General features: G+C 43.2%; 1 protein-coding gene across 4 annotated transcripts in view; it reads left to right on the forward strand.

Annotated features, from left to right (window-relative positions):
* kaznb (kazrin, periplakin interacting protein b) overlaps positions 1 to 18,549 on the forward strand; it is a 136,330-nt gene that overhangs the window by 49,328 nt on the left and 68,453 nt on the right. For all 4 annotated transcript variants that reach the window (XR_012594957.1, XM_074644199.1, XM_074644216.1 and 1 more), the window contains exon 3: positions 5,574 to 5,781. Coding sequence is in view for 3 of the 4 variants with exons in the window: in XM_074644199.1 (XP_074500300.1) it covers positions 5,574 to 5,781 (208 nt within the window). In the remaining variant the exon portion in view is untranslated. The remainder of the gene's footprint in view (positions 1 to 5,573; positions 5,782 to 18,549) is intronic.

An 18,549-nucleotide genomic window follows, 5' to 3' on the forward strand; every position in this document is an offset into this window, starting at 1 on the left:
ACATAAATGAACACTTGTATTTACTTACAATGACATTATAGTGTGTTATAAACCATTTATTAAAGGTCCAATGTGTAACATTTCAGGGAATCTATTAGCAGAAATGGAATATAATATTCATAACTATGTTATCATTATTTCATAATCACCTGGAACTAAGAATTGTTGTGTTTTCATTAGCTTAGAATGAGTCCTTCATATCTACATAGGGAGCGGGTCCTCTTCATGGTCCTCCGCCATGTTGCTCCGCCACGTTTCTACCATAGTAAACCAAACTCGGGTTCTAACGAGAGCCTTTCTTCTTTTTCCATTCTTGGAAACGAAGGAGTGAGTGGAGGGGTACTCGGTTGCAATCTGCAACCGCACCACTAGATGCCGCCACATACTACACACCGTACCTTCACATTTTTATATACTGCCTGGGTCTGATGTGATACAGTGGAATCAGTATGAAGTGGACATGCAGATGGCAAATGCAAGGGCACAATTTCCTGGATTCCTTTTTTTTTTATCTTGGAGTAACTCTTAGAGCACGGTCGTGACATTGTGGCATCAGTAGCATCGTTGTGGCTAAGCTAGTTGTTCTGTCCTGTAACTCATGCGTCTCAGCTTCAGTCCCGAGGGACAGCCACACAACTTGAGATGTAACTGTGCATTTCAACCCTGCAGTATGTACTCTCCCATGGGAGTTTCCCTTCAGTCCACCTGCTAACACCAGCCACGTGTCTTGTTTTCAGCAATTCACACTCTTTTAAAAAAAAAAAAAAAGTCACTGTGCGCCACCTGCCAGCAATATTGTATGTGGGACGAGTTGTTGACCAACACATTGCTGAGGTCTGAGAGTCAAGTGTTCCCTGTGATGGAACTTCCTGCTCTCACAACATCTCTTCATCACCCAGATGAAAGTTATTCTCTGAAACATGGTTTCTGATTTTTCTAGTTTTCAATTTTACGCCAGCTCCTCCTATTCACACATAAATCTATCTCATATCCACACACCCTGCAGCCACTTTAACTTTCTTTTTCTCATAGCATTTGCTGGACATTATTAAGTCTAGTAGAGTGAGGTGGATATTTTCCCCAGGCCCCTGATAAGACCCGTATAAATAGTTGAGCAGGGCATTATATCACTTTGCTATTGGGAAAAAATGGAAAGCAGTCCAGTGCGCGGAGGATTAGTCGATATTCAATTAACCCAGGCAGACAGTCATCGTGACTGTTTATCAATACCTCTTTTTAACGGCACACCCTCGGCACACTTAATTAAACTTCCCATTAATAGCATCAAATAAGTGAGCAAACTAACAACACAAACACTCTGCCAAGTTTGGAAAAGTGAATCAAATCCATAGAAGCATTGGTGGGAGAACTGGTTGTTTAAGGGAGTCAACCGAGTTCCTGCACTGGTCTGAGGCGTCTGCCATGGCCATGCATGCTTTCAGTCCAGTTGTGGAGACAGAGGAGGACTTTGTGTGTTTTGGACGCGCCACAATTATTCATCCTCAAAGTATTCATCTGGTTATTGATGTATATCTGGGACATGTCCCGACCCTTGACCCCAAAATCATTAATTTCCTCGCATTCCACAGTTGAGAGTATAAAAGCCCTCACATAGCTCAAAGCAGACTGTGGTTGATGTTTCATAATGAAGGAAGATTTAGCTGTCACGTTGTTTAACAAAACCAGTTGCGTTGGAATAAGGGGGACCTTTCTGTGTAAAGACAGACGTGGAGACGACCCTCCTTCCTGCCCTCTGCTACAGATCGTGCCACATTTGTCCTTTTGCTAATCAGCTATGAATCGGGGCCATTGCACTAATCGGGGACAGCGATGTGACTGTCTAGACGCTGATAATGATCTGCTAACATGTGATGTGATCAAACATGCCAGCTCTGGTGTAAGTCTTCTAGTAGTTGTAATAATTTTCCTGTTCGTGCATCATTGGTTTATGAGCTGAACAGCAGATATGTTGATAGACGTTACAAAGAGATTATCTGATAGAGAGGCTGGAGACAGAATGAGGACAGATGGAGAAACAAACTGACTGAAATATCTGGACTACTATTGGATGGATTGACATGCAATTTTGTCATTCATGGACTCCAGAGGATGAATCCTACACACTTTGGTGATCCCCTGACCTTAAAATGTAGCGCCACCAACGGGTCAAAATTTGTATTTGTCCAATACTTTGGTTCATGAACCGCAAAACTAATGACATTCCCATCAACTTCAGCTGTACTTTGAGTGTTGTGCCAATTAGCAAATGTTAGCATGCTAATACATTGAAATATGATGATCACAATGAAATCATAGACTGCATATAAGAAGTGGACATAGTCACCGTGACGTCACTCATTGGATTGTGGACTACCGTTTTGAAGCCTTGAGTTTGTCATTTTGGCCATTGCCATCTTGTTTTTCTTGCAACCAGAAGTGACGCGAGAGGGTGGAGCTAAGTACCACTGAACGCTGAATAAGACATTTTTAGGTGACCAAAATGTTACCATTAACTTTCATGAAGTGAAAACACACTGTGAAAGGGTTAAAGTTGTAAGCCAAAAAAACAGACAACTCCCAGACCGGACAACGCCGTGGTAGCGACGTGTCAATCACAAGGTAGCCACGCCCTAAAGCATCCCCTGCTTTATGGTCTATTTAACTCTGAATGGGACCATAATTTACTAAATGAACATCATGCTGTGTTGAAGAAGACTTGAAACTAGCGATTGAGACCATAAACTCATGTTTACAATGTTTACTGAGGTAATAAATCAAGTGAGAAGTAGGGTCATTTTCTCATAGACTTCTATACAATCAGGCTTCTTTTTGCAACCAGAGGAGTCGCCCCCTGCTGGCTGTTAGAAAAAATGCACTTTCATTGGCTTCCCCCGGAGGAAGCCCAGTGTGATAAACATGGTAAACCTTATACCTGCTAAACATTAAGATGCATTAGCATTGTAATTGTTAGCATGCTGTCAACTTTTTTTTAATAATCATTTTGTTTAAAAATGGTAAAAAAAAAAATGCTTTCACAATTACCCAGACAACAAGGTGACGTTTTCACATTGTTGATGAACTGTCCAAAACCCAAAGATATTTTATTTACAATGATATAAACCTGTTGGATTAGTCTGTTGACAGACTATTTAATTGACTGACAAATTATTTCAGCACTACTTTTTTTTCCAGTGTACTGTTTGTAATTTTAGGAAATACAATGACGTAGTGCATACCTGGGCATACTGTTATGTAGAACTGCAACGATTAATCGATTAGTTGTCAACTATTGAATTATTCGCCAACTATTTAGATAATTGATAAATCGGTTTGAGTAATTTTTTTAAGAAAAAAAAATGTCAAAAGTCATTCCAGCTTGTTTAATGTGAATATTTTCTGGTTTCTTTACTGCTCTATGACAGTAAACTGAATATCTTTGTGGACAAAACAAGATATTTGAGGACGTCATGTTGGGCTTTGGGAAACACTGATTGTCATTTTAACCATTTTCTGACATTTTATAGACAAAACAAGTAATCGATTAATCGAGAAAATAAATGACAGATTAATCAACATTGAAAATAATCTTTAGTTGCAGCCCTACTGTTATTATTATCTCTGATAGTTGAGACTAAAAGTTCAGTTCCGGTGTAATCTTAAACTCTTCACTTGTCTGATTGATTCATATCGGTCTTGTTTTAACCATGCAGCCACGATAATACTTTTATCTGAGCATTTTTTGGGGGAGAATCAATTCCCTTTCTCGTGGACAGACTATGTTATTGTATATCCCTCTAGCAAAGACGTCGCGATATAGTAAATATACTGGAAATTCAATAGGGAAATCATTCATAGATAGTGTCTCACCGCAAACACTTCTATATCGCACAACAATACGTACTGTAGAGAGTACAGGAGCTGATAAGTCGAGGCAGGCCAGTTGTAATGTTCTCCAAGAGGCCACACTAACGGGCCCCTGTCTGATCGTCATAGACATGATCTGATCTGTGCGGACTTCATCATAAAGCAGTGAACAAACCAAGCAGTGAACAAACCAAGCAGTGAACAACCAACAAGTTGTGTGTCTCATTCTGTCGTTAGTCTCGCACGCTTGCGGTCCCATCTCTGTTTGTCTCTCTCTCTCTCTGCCATTGTGTGAATACCAAAGAGCATTGAGCCGTTATCGCCTGAGCCTCGGATGACAGCATCTGAGTGATGTATCACTCATCTGCCTCAGTCTCTTGCCAGCGACAGGATGTGTTTTTCTTACTTGGGAAATGAAATGTCAAATGCAGATTCAAAGTTGTGATGGCTCAGCAATATCCGGGATTGTTTTAAGTTAAGATGAACAGCCTGCCCCGCCGTCTCTAACCTTTTGTGTGTGATGGAATTTTACAGCTGTACAGATAAGAATTGATGGCGGTGGTGTTTGTTTGCCGGGCCCACGGATAAGCTGAAATATAATCCTTCCGACTGTTTTTGATCAAAGAAGTAAAGCTCCACTATGTTCTCGCCGCGGCTCGATTATAATTCTCCGGGCCTCTCCTCTTTGTGTTCGGCCCATTAGAGGCCTGTGCCTCTGCCCTCTGCTAAGTTTGCTCTCAGAGTTGAAATGTTTTCCCCTTGGGCGCCTTGAGCCAGCCCCCTTCCCCGTCCACCGATGTGGGGGTGAGCTTTCCCAGGACAAAGGGATGAATATATAATGGAATGAAAAAAGAGGGGGTGGGAGAGACAAAAAGACAGCGGGTGTGTTAGTGAGAGGGAGGAAGGGGAGAGTGGGAGCAGCACTGAAAAGATATAGGGGGCTTGACAAGTGCTTGTCAAAGGGTTCAATACTGTTGCCAAAAGCTCTGAGTGCAGGGACACGGAGCGAGGAAGAAGTAAAGAGAAACAATCTGTACTTTTCTCCCTATTACAGACCCGATTGCTTACTCATTACAGACTCCATAGGGTGTGTGATACACAACACGCTCTGTAGTTAGAGGAGTTGGAGAGCAGCTCAGTCCAACTGCGTCGCCCCCCTCTCCCCTGGTCCTCTAGCACATGGTACAATCCATTTAAAAGGCTGCATGTCATCTCAGTGTGTGCTGGGTCCTCTCTGAGAGCAGCTGCTCACAGCACATTCTCCTCCGCGGGAGCACTCACTTTCCCCTCCGCCCGCTGAGCTAAATCTCTTTTTCTCTTCTGTCTTTTTTCTCTCTCTCTGTGCTCTCTTTACGTCCTCGCTTTCTCCCGCGCTCACTCTCCTTCTCCTTTTGCCCTGCGCACACACACACACACACACACCACACATGCTCTCTCGGACTGCGTGGCCACACAGACGTTATTCTTCGTGCAGTAACAGGTAGACATCACATCTGTGCTGCTCTGCGGAGGGAGGACAGAAGAGGGACCGGCGTTTTGGCTTTTTTTTCCTTTATATGTGCGAAGTAAACTGTAGGAGAGGAAGAACAGGTGGAGGAGGAGGAGGAGGAGAAGAAGAAGAGGGGGATAAGAGGAGGAGGAGGAGGAAGCTTCACCCCCTCTAATGCTCCACTTGACATCATGCTGCTCTGTGTGGATTTGGTCCTCAGGGGAAAATCCTTAAAATGATGGAGGACAACAAACAGCTGGCACAGAGGATTGATGGGGCCATCCAGTCCGCCAGCCAGGAAGTGACCAACCTCCGCTCCGAGCTCTCCTCCACCAGCCGCAGACTGGCTGAGCTGGGAGCCAGCAGCCCCCCTGCTTTGGAGAACCACCACCAGTACAACCACCACGATGACAGCCTCCACTACCGGGGTGAGTGTCACAGCATGTGCTTGTATGTGAATGTGTGCAGTCACACTTAATCCCCTGTGTGTGTGTCTTTGTATGTGTGTGAGTGTGAGAGAGTGAGAACATGAACATGTGTGAGTGTTGTGAAATCAACAGTGGGAAGTATTCGAGGAATGTGCAGCAGGGAGACTAATATCACTCCACTGACTTATTTTTCCCCCCAAAGTCCACACCACAGTGACAGTGGAAAATGCAGCAGATTGAAAGGAAAGAGAACAAGAGGCAGACAGAGTTTTGTTATTAGACGGGAGGGGCTGGGGTTAGAGAGCGTGGGCCAGAGCCGGTCCGGGTTTGGTTTCCCAGGCAGCAGCTGGGCTCCTCTGGGGCTGCGCTCCCTCCAGCTCTGGCTCCTTCTCCGCTCTCTCTCCCCGAGTCTGGCAAGGAGTCTGGAGCTGAGCTTTAGGCCCAGGAACCGTATGCCAACATGTCTGACGGGGGCTGCCGACAGACACCATGGCACCGTCACTTAGCTGGGAAAGAGATGTGATGAATGAGGAATGAGCTTTAAACTGAAGTTTTCATGGGAATGTTGAAGTTTTGGCTTCGAAGCATTAAATGACATGCTATAAGTAATAACCTGAAGGCTATGAATAATAAACACTGTTTTATATTTAGTTGTTGAATGCCTAATGACGCTTGCTCTTGACTCTATAGCTATTTTATGTCTGCTCCAGCTTGTGTAAGACGATGGCCTGTGTCTAATTAAACCTTCTTATGCCAGATTCAGTTAAGCTACTTTTATATAGCCGACATCTTGGATTCATTAATGATGAGTTTTATTTTGTAATGAGTGGAACAACCGTGTATGGGGAAGTCCCCGTTACCCTGATGTATGAACCGAACAGCAAATACTACTGATCACATTTATTGAGCAACTAATCAGCCATGACTAACTTACCACAGAATGTAGGTCGACATAGATTCAGCGTTTCATCGCCTGCATGTGCAGAAAGTTTGGCTTGCTGAAATAGTGAAAAAGTTGCTGAAAAAAAGCATTGCAGGTCTGCTTTGGCCTCGGGACGTCTGTGTTCTGCATTTGCCTCGGATCCGTCTAAAAGCCTGGGGGTTATTGAGATCATACCGTACCAGGCAGCTTGCTGTCAGTGTCCATTATGGCTCCCTGTGTGTTGGGCATATGTAGTTCAGCAGCAGGTGATTGCTCACATCTGCTGCTGGCCCTAAAGGCTAGGGGCTGATTCGTGTGAAATGTGGTTTTAGAGCGCAGTTGTACTTGTTTTTAGCTACGCGTAGGCATGTGAATCACGCGTGTCTTGCGTTCCCTCACAGTCTCCTTTGTGCACGTTCTCGGGAATTACTGCATTAAAGTGTCCTCGATTAAAGGGGAACTGATTTCACACATGATGATCTGCTGTAAAAATAACACTGATTTCATAATGTTGTCATCTTGGAGATACATTTTGCTATCAAGTTGCATTATGGGAAATGTAAGACACACTCGTTTTGGAGTTTAATCCACACGTGCCTTTACTGCTTTAGATTTGGACATTCTTTTTTTTAATTGCGTCTTGCAAGTCCCCCAACTTTATGGATGTGAAATACTAAATTGATTTAAGCACATGAGCAGTGATGGCAGTTAATCAGGATGTGATGTGAGGTCAGCAGCACAGAGAGAACAAATCACAACAACAACGATGGCTGAAAGTTATTAGAGGGAAATAGAGATTGTCGCTGCTACTGCTTTTACTCTCATGCCCTCATCAACAATAAAGTAACCTCCCTGAGTGTTTAGCTATATTTATATTGTGCCAACTGGCAGTTCTCAAGGAAGATATTCAAGTATCAAGTATCAGGGCTGATTCATCTGCTGGCAGGTGGATATACTTTTTAATCCACCTGGTACACACAAAGAATGCAGGCAAGCCAGCTTGCATCACAGTCACTTGTCTACGCTTGTTGTTAAAAGCAAGAACATCACAATACTTTAACTAGCTTTTCTTGGCCTGTGAGACTGGTGAAGGAACCGCAGCATCCGTTCCCAGGGTGTCAAATACCGACACTTTGTCTTAACTGTTGGCATGTGAGACCGACGCACAAGGCACCTCTTAGCGCCGTTATGAGACGCACTGGGCTTACCATTAAATACAATGTAAACCCATCCGCGGAAACAGTAAACGCTCAGCGGAAGTGCGCCGGGAGTGACTGTGGTGACATAGTTTACAGAGCAAAAAGAGACACACCGGGCGGGCGAGAGAGGAGGTGGATGGGTCCAACAAACACAAGGCTTTTACTCAGGAGACCGCTGTTTGTATTCCATGCGTTAGGTTTCACTTTCACTTTACAATCAACTGTTCAGTCGTGTCCTGTGTTCACAACGTTCAGTTTCATTTTCACTTCACAAGCGTTGAAGTTTAAGCCCAATCATGTAGTTTTTTTTCTAAACCTAACTATAGCGGTTTTGTCGCCTGAACCTAAAGTGACGCTGAGGGGCGTGACAAAACGGCAGCATGTGACGAGTTGGGATGAGAATGTGCTTTCTGAACAGGTACGGTAAGGCAGATGAGATGTGTCAGGTTCTCCACTCTCAGTGGGCGTTCAGAGTGAAAACAAAAATGCAATGGTTGTTTGGGGGTCTGTTGTTTTAGGTATTAATGAGACATTAAAATATGATTCATGAAGTCCAGTTTGAGTGACAGATAAATGTGTTTGAAGGCTTATCAGACGCCCAATGTTATCATGTCCGCAATCATTGAATCTTTTGTTGTGAGGGTCGCAAGGTAAAGAGCAGAAATATAACGTTCACATTACAAAGTAATCTTCCAGGAAGCTCGCATGTAGTTGATTGGCCAATACATCGCCCTGCATTGTGCTGCAGCTGAAGTTGAGCCAGGTTCAACGTATTTGCTGGACGACCCTGTGTAAACAGAGCGGCCTCATTCAAATGAGGGGGAGCGTTTTTTCCGTCCACAGGGCTGAAGTTGGTGTGTTTAGTCTTTAGGGTTGGAACAACTCAGCTGCAGTGAATTATCTGTTGTGTCCGTCCGGCTTGCTCTCTGCTTCGTTGCAGCAGTGTTAACAGGCGGCCTGACATTCCCACATTCCTGAATGTCAGTGATGTCATACTTCCTGTTCCCAGAGGCCGGGCCAGCAGTCAGGTGACTGATCAAACCAAACACACATCCACACAGTCCTCCACCAGCCTCTTTTCCTTCACAGCAGAGCCCTCCTCACCTCGCCTGCTTAAAGAGGGATGAGCCCGAGAACCGCTTAGCTTAAGGATGTTTTTTTAAGATTTTAAATTTAAGATGATTCGTCTGAGAGATCTCTCGGGTTAGGCAGTTTGGTGTGTGATGAGCCAGCGTCAGCGTCCAGTGGCTTAGGGAGATTAAATGTTCTTTAGGTGTGCATCCCTCTCAAGGCCAGGCTGTTTTTTAGTCCGTTTGTTGCCTCTGCCCGGTGAAGGATCAAAGCAGCCGCACAGACACAGTTTTTTAATATGCATGCACTGACTTGCTGTAAATATATTATATTGTGCCAAAATGTCAGGATTTTTGCAGTTTCCCTGTGGAGCTTCAATAACATCTGTGACAGATGTCCAATAAGGCTATAAACACAGCACTTCAGCCTGCTGTTCCCGTTGGCCTTGGAGTCTGTCCTTCTTATACCGAACTAATCGTGAGCAATAAGAGATTAAATCACCCGGAACTTTCCGTCTCTATAGCATCAGGATATACTTCATTTTGCTTTTGTACATTTTGTGTAATATTTCAAAGCATATCTCTGTTTGCAAGAGATAGCTTGCGTATGTCTTATCTTTGTTTTAGAGTACAGTAGAGTCAATGGGAAGGTCTTTGGCTGGACGACCTGCCTCCTTTTATTCGAGCCATTGACAGTAATGCATTCGGTGTCGGCATGATGAAACCCCTTTATTATTGGCCCTTCCTTTTAATCCATCACATTGATGTCAAAGGCCCGTTCCTAAACGACGACGATGTTTCAGCACCAATCGACTGCATTGCTGCCATATCTAATGTTCATCTGACTTGGGAGGGAAAATATTTAGCTGGCACTCAATTTGTCTCGGGGAACAGAGGCTGTGTGAAAATATTTTGCCCTCTAAAATCAATGTGAGCTCACCTTATGGGATATTACATTATTTATACTTTTATACTCTTGGTAGATCGGTGCCCTGCAGTCGGTCGGTGAGGAAGTGCTCATCACAGACTCATGGGAATCTGCCAATATTAATCTATAAACCTTTCTAAAACACAACCATGAGGCAGCTGTTAGTGACTCATGCAGCATGGGGAGTATGGAGGACATATTTTCACTTGTCACGGTCATGGTCAAGGTAAAATAAGGGTTAGGACCAAAGCTTTACAAATTGAGCGGAGTTATTTCAGATGTTCGGGATTATGGAAGTGAAAGTAATTTTCGGCGTAGACGGTGTGCAGTTGGAGCACTTGCAGGACTTGGATGGGGATAAAATTCTCCAGGCTGAACTAAAAAATGAGCACCTGCATGTGTTTTTAAAATATGTGGTTCATTGATAGAAAGCTACAGGAGGTAAGAGGTCAACTCCCAAGGAGAATTTTGGTGAGAAAATCCAGAGTTTAAAGCTCAAAAGTCTGTTATGTGTGCTGCCAGAACAGGAAGTGGAGGCTAAAGATTATGCTTTTTAGAAACCTGATGAAACATTCAGCAGTTTAAATCATTCATTTTAGGATTTGGGGGTACATTTTGGATTTATTTGCCAACTACAGCTGTGTGTTCGGTTTCCAATTGCACTGATTCTTGCCTGTAGCTGGCTCCTTCTCCATGGTGACAGTGGCAGAGGCTCATTGTTATTCTAGTATTAACAGCCATCCACAATAATACAGAGCCATCCAGTCTTTCTATACTATCAAGTGTTGGTGCCATTAAATATGAAAGGTTTTTCTTAGGGGTAGGAATCACCAGAGGCCCCACAATACGATATTATCAAGATACTTAAATCAGGATACGATCTTATTGCGGTTTTAAACAGTTTGCGATATGCTGTGTTTTGTGATAAGATATATTGTGATTAATTACCTATTTTCACATGCAATTAATGCAATGTTTGTCAACATCTTTTTATCTAATAAGATACAGTTTTCTCTCTGTTCATCTCAGAGTTTTCATTCACATATCTTGAGGTCAGAGGTCAATAGACCCCTTTTGAAAATGGCCATTTCAGTTTTTCCTCGCCAAAATTTGGCGTAAATTTTAAGCATTATTTAGCATTCTTCCCGACAAACTAACATGACATGTTGGTACCAATTGATTCCTTAGGTTTTGTAGTTTCATATGATGCCAGTATCTTCACTCTAGCTTTAACACTGAGCCCGCTACAACCTCTGAAAGACAGAATAGCGTGGCTGCGGGCCATCGGATTCTTTAGAGGTTAATAGTTTATATAATAAAAGATTGATACTTGACTTCCAGAACAAGCCAATCTTCCAACTCTGCAACCCTATTATAGGTGCTATTGAGAATACTGGGATACTGTATTCAGTAGAGGAAGATAACACAGCTTTAAAGACCTCTTCCAATCTGTACAGAGCACTGAAAAACAGTGTTGATGAAGTATTCTCCTGAAAGAGCCAGTGATTATCTTTTCTCCGTAGAAGAGAATGCTGCATGCCTCTAATGCTCTCTGCTGCAGAGTAATTGTGGGGAAGAATCCTCTCCCCATCTGGCCTGAGTTTGTCAGAGGCCCCGGGTCTCTCATTACTTCATCGAGCACATGAGCAGGGCTGGGAACAGAGCGCCAAACTACAGGGGCAAAATCCCACCCACCCCAGCTCTTTCTCTTTCTCTCACTGTAACGCTCGCCAGGGACCACCCGCCTTCCGGTCCGCTGTCCACATGCAGAGAAAGTATGCAATGCGCTCTAACCTTCCCCCTGTATCCATCACCACCCGAATACCTCACCCCCGTCCCCTCCTCATATTCCCTGCCTGGCCTCCCTCAGCCACGCCCTGTCTGTGGTCAATGCAGCGTGAGAGGAACTGTGTCCAAACAATAGCAAGAGAGAGAGGCAGCCCCTCACTCCCCGTACATTTCTCCCTCTCTCTTCCTCTTCCTCACTAGACTTCCTCCAGTAAAAGAACTAATCATGGCACGGCGAGGACTCCTGGGGCTCCAACACCAGATGAAAATACCGGCGCCGGGGGGGTGGGAGGGTTTTTTAGCTCTTACATTTGGAGAAGATTCAGACGACAGTGATGTTTGCAAAAAGGCAGCGATCTAACAGTTCCTCATTATCCTCTTAAACGATGGTGAACTAACGGCCCTACAGTGCTCTCTTTCAAATTAGGAATTAATGACATTTTTATTGCATTACTTTCTTGGAACCCAGCTGAGATTAAATGTAGATTAATGCAGAACATTTAATCGTTGTATTGAGTGTATAACTAGATTAATAAGTCGAGGAAAGCTGACAAAAATATGACGACAATTCACAAGAAAAAGAAAAAGCAAGTTGAAACCAACCAAACAAGATATGACAGATGCGTACAGTATAAGGAGTAAACAAATGCCGCTAATTGGCTTGCAACTTTAAGTAATATGACCTATCTTTATTGCAGTGTTTGCAATTTTCTAACTTCCTAGCTAAGGTCCTTTTTTTCAGTGTTAATTTATTTTCTCCATATTTTTTTTTTTCAATCGTCGTTGAGTGTTTCTGCACTTACTAGCTGAACAGGGCTTAGAAGTACTTACTGGCACATTGGCGGCCTTTGTTCTACAGTGGCTTGTAATGGCTTTAAATAAATAATGACTCTGGTTATTTGTTTTGCTTTGTAATGGAATGCAATCCCAGGTAATGAACTGACAGAGCCGCGCGGGTTGTCAGTGGGAGCAGAAGCCCCTTGGACTTTGACTCGTGAAAGAGTTTCCACTCCTCAATTTGGCTGCCTGGAGAGCGGGGAGGACAGCTGGGCGGCACGCATCCACTTTCATGTCCATACAGGGGCAGAGGAAGCTGGCCTGCATTGTTCCAATCGCTCTGAAATCTTTCCAAGTTTGTGGTTCACCAGGAGGGCATTGTGGCGTGCTACTGATTTTCATGTTGCAGCATTGGTGAAGGGTCAGATTTGACAGGTGACCCCTGTGTGTCTTAGGTCTATTAGCAGAGGTGACAGAAGTGTTGCCCTGGACGCCAGCTGGTGGTGGCGTTCCTTTCGGTTTGGGTGGCAGATGGCCGCAGGTGACATCACCATGTGGCCCCTGATGTAAACTGCCACCTGAGGGAGGATGAGCCTGCAAAAAAGGGTAGGCAGGCAGTGGAGCAGAACCAGCTGTAAGAAAGATGCCAACTCTAAGACAGGGTACATCTCCAACACACATTCCTCCGCACTGAAATTTTCCTGGTGAGCTTTATCTGAATGAAACTTCACAGAGCAAGTCAGTGAAAGCCAATTCAAGGAGAACTGAGGAGTACTTTAACCGTGACACTAAGCATTGAATTGCTTTCCGGTGTGACACTCAGCCTCTGAGATGATATTATTCCTATCTGTGAGACTGATATGTCTACGTAAGCTAATTAGATTCATGAAAGCCAAAGTGCTCGATTAACTGTTTCCATCCCATCGGCTCTGAGCACACTTTGTTTCCCAGATGATTTTTGATGAAGACGCCGTTTCATATGGATTTCCTGTGTCTAGGTCATGGCTCAGGTTAAGAGCACATGATGAGACTGGCTTTTTACTGACTGGGGAGAAGAGAGAGGAATTGACTAATGAGTATATTCCTCACCGTTATCTCTCCCTCTTATAGTCCTTTTCTCCCCCATTTCCTTCCTATGGGCCCCTCATCATAACTGCATGCAGCAAAGCACTCTGAGAAAAGAAATGGACTGTAGGAAATAAGAACTGTGCATATCTTTGGTGGGTATCCTGTATTTATCACCACCATATGTCAGAGTGGAGAATTCATGTTGTGGATAGGGTGAAGTATTGCTTCCTGGTTGTGTTTTATGGACCTACTGAATGTTTCATATGCATCTGGAGAGGATCAGACGGTACGTCTAGGTTTGGGAAAATTGCAACACACACCTCACTTAAGAGGATTTCCTTGACTCTGGCTAAGGTAGTACAAGACCATAGACTGTATATAAGAAGTGGAAGCAGTCGCCGTGACGTCACCCATTGGTTTGTGGACTGTCGTTTTGCATTTTGGCTGTCCCCATCTGGGTTTTTGGCTGTCGCCATTGTGGTATTTTGCAACCAGAAGTGACACGAGAGGGTGGACCTAATTACAACGGAACGCTGTAAAAAAGCGTTTTTAGTCGACCCAAATGTTTTTCTTTCTTGGATAGAGTTGTGTTGAGGTCTGACACAGCAGGCTCTCATGTGATGGAGGATATGTCTCCATTAACGACACACGCTGGACTCGTGCAGTGAATCTTTCCCACTGATGTCTGCGCCGAGACAAAGAATGAGCTCTGTCAGAGTATTTAGTGTAATTCTCCCAAGTGGGGTGTTTCAAGGCCACTGCCTGGGTGTTGTGGTGCCCGCTTCGCTACAGGAGGCCGCCGATAATTATCAGACTTTAAAAACCCAACTCCCCCGTCTCCCCCACGCCTCCACTGTACACATCTAACCCCTTCGTTTTCACCTTAAATCATCCAAATCCCTGTTGAGTCCAAACATCAAACGGTTGCAACTCTAAGAAAGAGAGGAAGACAGACAGCGAGGGAGAGGAAGCCTTCACACCAGTCTCGGCGCATCCTATTAAAATGCCTCATTGCTTTAGCAGCGGTGACTTTTTATTGCTGCTGGTACATATTGTTGCCTTGGCTGCAGTTTAAATCCATTCCCAGAAGAGAATGGACTAGACGCGGAGGAAAATGAGTTTTGAGGAAGTGCAGAACACCCCCCTGTATCCAGAGGACGCAAAGCGTGACATTCCAGCAGAGCGGAGGATAAGCAGAGCACTTTGCCACTTCTCCGAATCATCTGGTTCACGCAGGCCTCTCCCAAGATAGATGGGTTGAAGACATCCTGAACAACAGGACAATACTGCACACTTTTAAACACCCACACAATCCGTAGACGGCAAATCATTCGTATTGCACTCTGATGTCATCTCCTCTTCTTAACTACTGTATCTATCATTTAACTCAATGTAATGATTAAATCATTTTTCAGAATACACTGGAGGACTAGAGGTCAAAATTTCCTCCATAGTGGTGCGCCGCAATGGGGTCTGGTTGGAAAGGCCTGGGGTGAAGGTCGAAGTTTACAGCACCCCTCGCTCAGACAGACCTTGCCGCTAAGTGCTCGCTGTGCCCTCTCTCCCTGCGGAGAGGGGCGGGGCTTCCTACTCCACTGTCAACCGGGGTGGACTGTCCTCAGTGCAGCGATGTCAGAAAACTCATCCAACCTGTCTTGAAACACGGACCCCGTCTCGTTTGCCATGCTTTCTTTTCAGGTTACCTGTTTCATGTACTACTGTCACGATATAGTGACCGTTTTATAGAACTAACTTTTTCTAATCATATTTGCTCCAATCTCGCCTACTTCAGCTTTAACTGTATAGGCGTAGTAGGCCCCTAATGACCCACATGTATGGTGCATATACATAGCGACCGATAACGCCTATTTAATCGCCTGAATCAGATGGTCTTTTGCTGTTTTGTATCCTTGTAAATTGAAATGGTCAAACAAAACAAGCAATTTGAAGATGTCATTATGGGCTTTTGGAAATTGCGATTTTGTTGTGAGTAAACAATTACAGGTTGCAACGAAAACCAAACTAAAAACAATGATTAGTTGTTACCCCAGTCAGAATATGTGTCTGTATGTTGTGGTTGACTTTTCTCCATACATCTTCGGTATATCTCCACACTGCTTTTCCCAGACGACGACAACAGATGGCTCTCACTGCTACACACCTCACTGTTTTACTTTCTGGTGGCACCGCGGCGCCGGTTGTTTCCAATTACTCTAAAATGAATCAATTCAGTATTTGAATTCATCATTAGGGAGAACATGGATTTCACAAACGAGATTACACACTCCTGACAAAGCATGCCATTAATGTTTGAAAGGACGTGACTAAACTTTATCTGATTCTGTCAGGATTAAAGCTACTTGTTGGGAACCCATTATACCGAAGAGAACCAGAAACGGTATAACATTTTATTTTAATTCTTCTTTATTGTTTTCATTTCTTTTTTGTACAAAGGTTATTTACTTTATCATTTTCCCTTTTAGGTAAAAACCCATAACCAGTTATTACAAAACAGCACATTACATTTTAACGTTTGTGTTGATGCATCATCATCATCATCATCTCCCCAGGCCCCCTGAAATGTTGACATGAAGCATGTAAGTGGGCTCCATCCCCGAATTATTTTTGGTCTGCAGCCTGAAGGCATTAGTGTTGAAAGCATGCCTCTCTGTTTTCTCCTGCTGAGGAGGTTCTACACAAATATTTATCAGGTCGCCAATTACTGTACCCTGTGTGCTCAGGCATATATACACACACAAACACACACAAACACACACAGGCTGTGGCTCTGTTGAGAAGGTTTTGTATATGCATTCCAGTAAATTTGTTTACTGTTTTGCAATAAGTGTCTAGCTAAATTTTACCTCGAACCAAATGTGCTCCACCAAGCAGGAGACAGGGCGGCGTTTGTCAAAGCTTAGGCGTATTGTTAGAAGCACGTTTGTGCATTCCTGTTTTAGAGAAGACAATTCAAAAAGGCATCTTTATCACCAGGCCTCTTAAAAGTTGCTCACAGCTAGCGGGCAGTCGGATCAATCGCCAGAGAGATTGCTTTCTTTCTCTTAAAAGCGTCTATTTTCAACCTCAATTTTCCACCTAAAAGGATCTGATTACCTAACGCACGTTAATCTCCAATATGCCACGGATTCATTACACTCATTGTTCCCTTCATAAAATTAGGATACATCTGCATCCTCAATAAAAACAAACACACCAAAAATAAACCTGCTAATCTATTTCAGTTGATGGAACTACGTATAATTCCAAATTGACTCCCCATCTATGCATAGCATACTCAATGAAATTGCCATGGACCATTTGATCCTGAATTATGCAAATTGCAATGAAAATAAGAATGAAACGATCAGCACTTTCTATTCTATTCAGCATTTCTTTCTAGTTTTACAGTATCTGCTTCCCATTATGACTAATAGGGTAAACCAAGAATATAGAAAGCTGCGTTAATATTCCCAGCAGGCTACTGCTGAGTTAGACTCATCATTTGTATCAACATTATTTTAGTTTTCATGCATACCAATAAGACAAATTAATCTGTATGGCTCCACGCTGCAGCGGTTCACTTTATTGATTGAATGGTATGTCATTTTCTGATCCAGTGGGTCACTCTACAATTGGATGTTTTCATTAAAAAGTTCTATTCTATTTAATTTATAATTTAAAAATACTTGTATACTTGTTGTTTGAAAGTTCTAAATTCGATATCCAGAGCATAAATATAACGGCAAACAACTATTTGCTATGTAAAGATATAGAGGAGTAATGTCTACCTGAGCAGAGAATGAAGTCAACACTGTTAGCACTTTTGCCCGTTGTTTGTACTGTTAGCAGCGTTAGCTGTTGAGAGCCGTTCAGAGGCAATAGAAATGCTCCCAATCCCGTATTTAGCACCTTGAACATTTGTCATTGGCACATCATCGTTATACTGTATGTTTTGGACAACAAAGTTAAGTCATCAATGCCGGTCGGCCTTGCACATTGATTATCTTTTCTTCCCTCTTTCATCATTTTATGTCTCAGGTTGAGTTTTCACCACTCACAACATAATTTCTTTAGAATTTACATAATGTGTGACAGTCAACACTTCAATACATCCCTGATAAAACTTTTGTTAACTCTCCTATATTCACTGTTTTTGTCTTCCTCATGTTGTTTTGTCTTGCATAAACAGATTTTTGGATGCTATTACTCATGTTTGGACACACCCAACATTTGAACTTTCAAAAGATGGTTTAGTAGCTCTGAAATGCTGGATCTTACACTACCCATAATGCAACTTGATTGCTTGACTGGTGAATAAGCGGGCAACTGCCCTGGGGCCACAGACCTTCAGAGGCGTAAATACGATTAACTCAGTATTATTGTAATTATTTTGTTTGGTCTTATGAACCACTAGAACGCAGTAAATAAATAAAAAATTAGGGCCTTTAGGCGATTTTGCTTTTATACCTAATGTCAAGGTCCTGCCTTGTTGAGGGGCGCTGTATCAAATCTAGTTTTAATGTAGTTTAATAAAACAGCCCTGTAATAAAATCATCCTTCAAGTAGGTTATATAGTGAGGTATTGTTTCAGCATAATGGACATTTTGGAGGTGTTCCTAATATTTTGTCTAGCCTTTTTACCTCCGCCAAGGAGAAGGAGGTTATGTTTTCACCGGCGTTGGTTTGTTTGTTTGTTTGTTGGTTTGTTGGTTTGTTGTTTTGTTGGTTTGTTGGTTTGTCCATTTGGACGATAACTCCAAAAGTCCGCAATGGATTTGAATGACATTTTTTGGAGGGTTGGGGTGTGTCACAATGAACAATCCATTAGATTTTGGTGGCGAATATTTTTTTAATAACTCCGCTCAGCCTGTGCATTAACACCACAGGCCACCACAGGGGGGCAGCGATGTACATGAAACCTGCCTTGGCGGAGGTCTGTGCTCTCCGAGTGCACTTCTAGTTTACGTATATATATAAATGGGGTGGACACAATATTTGAAACAACCACCCACCAAT

The sequence above is a fragment of the Sebastes fasciatus genome, chromosome 1 (assembly GCF_043250625.1).
Source record: "Sebastes fasciatus isolate fSebFas1 chromosome 1, fSebFas1.pri, whole genome shotgun sequence".
Classification (NCBI taxonomy): domain Eukaryota; kingdom Metazoa; phylum Chordata; class Actinopteri; order Perciformes; family Sebastidae; genus Sebastes; species Sebastes fasciatus.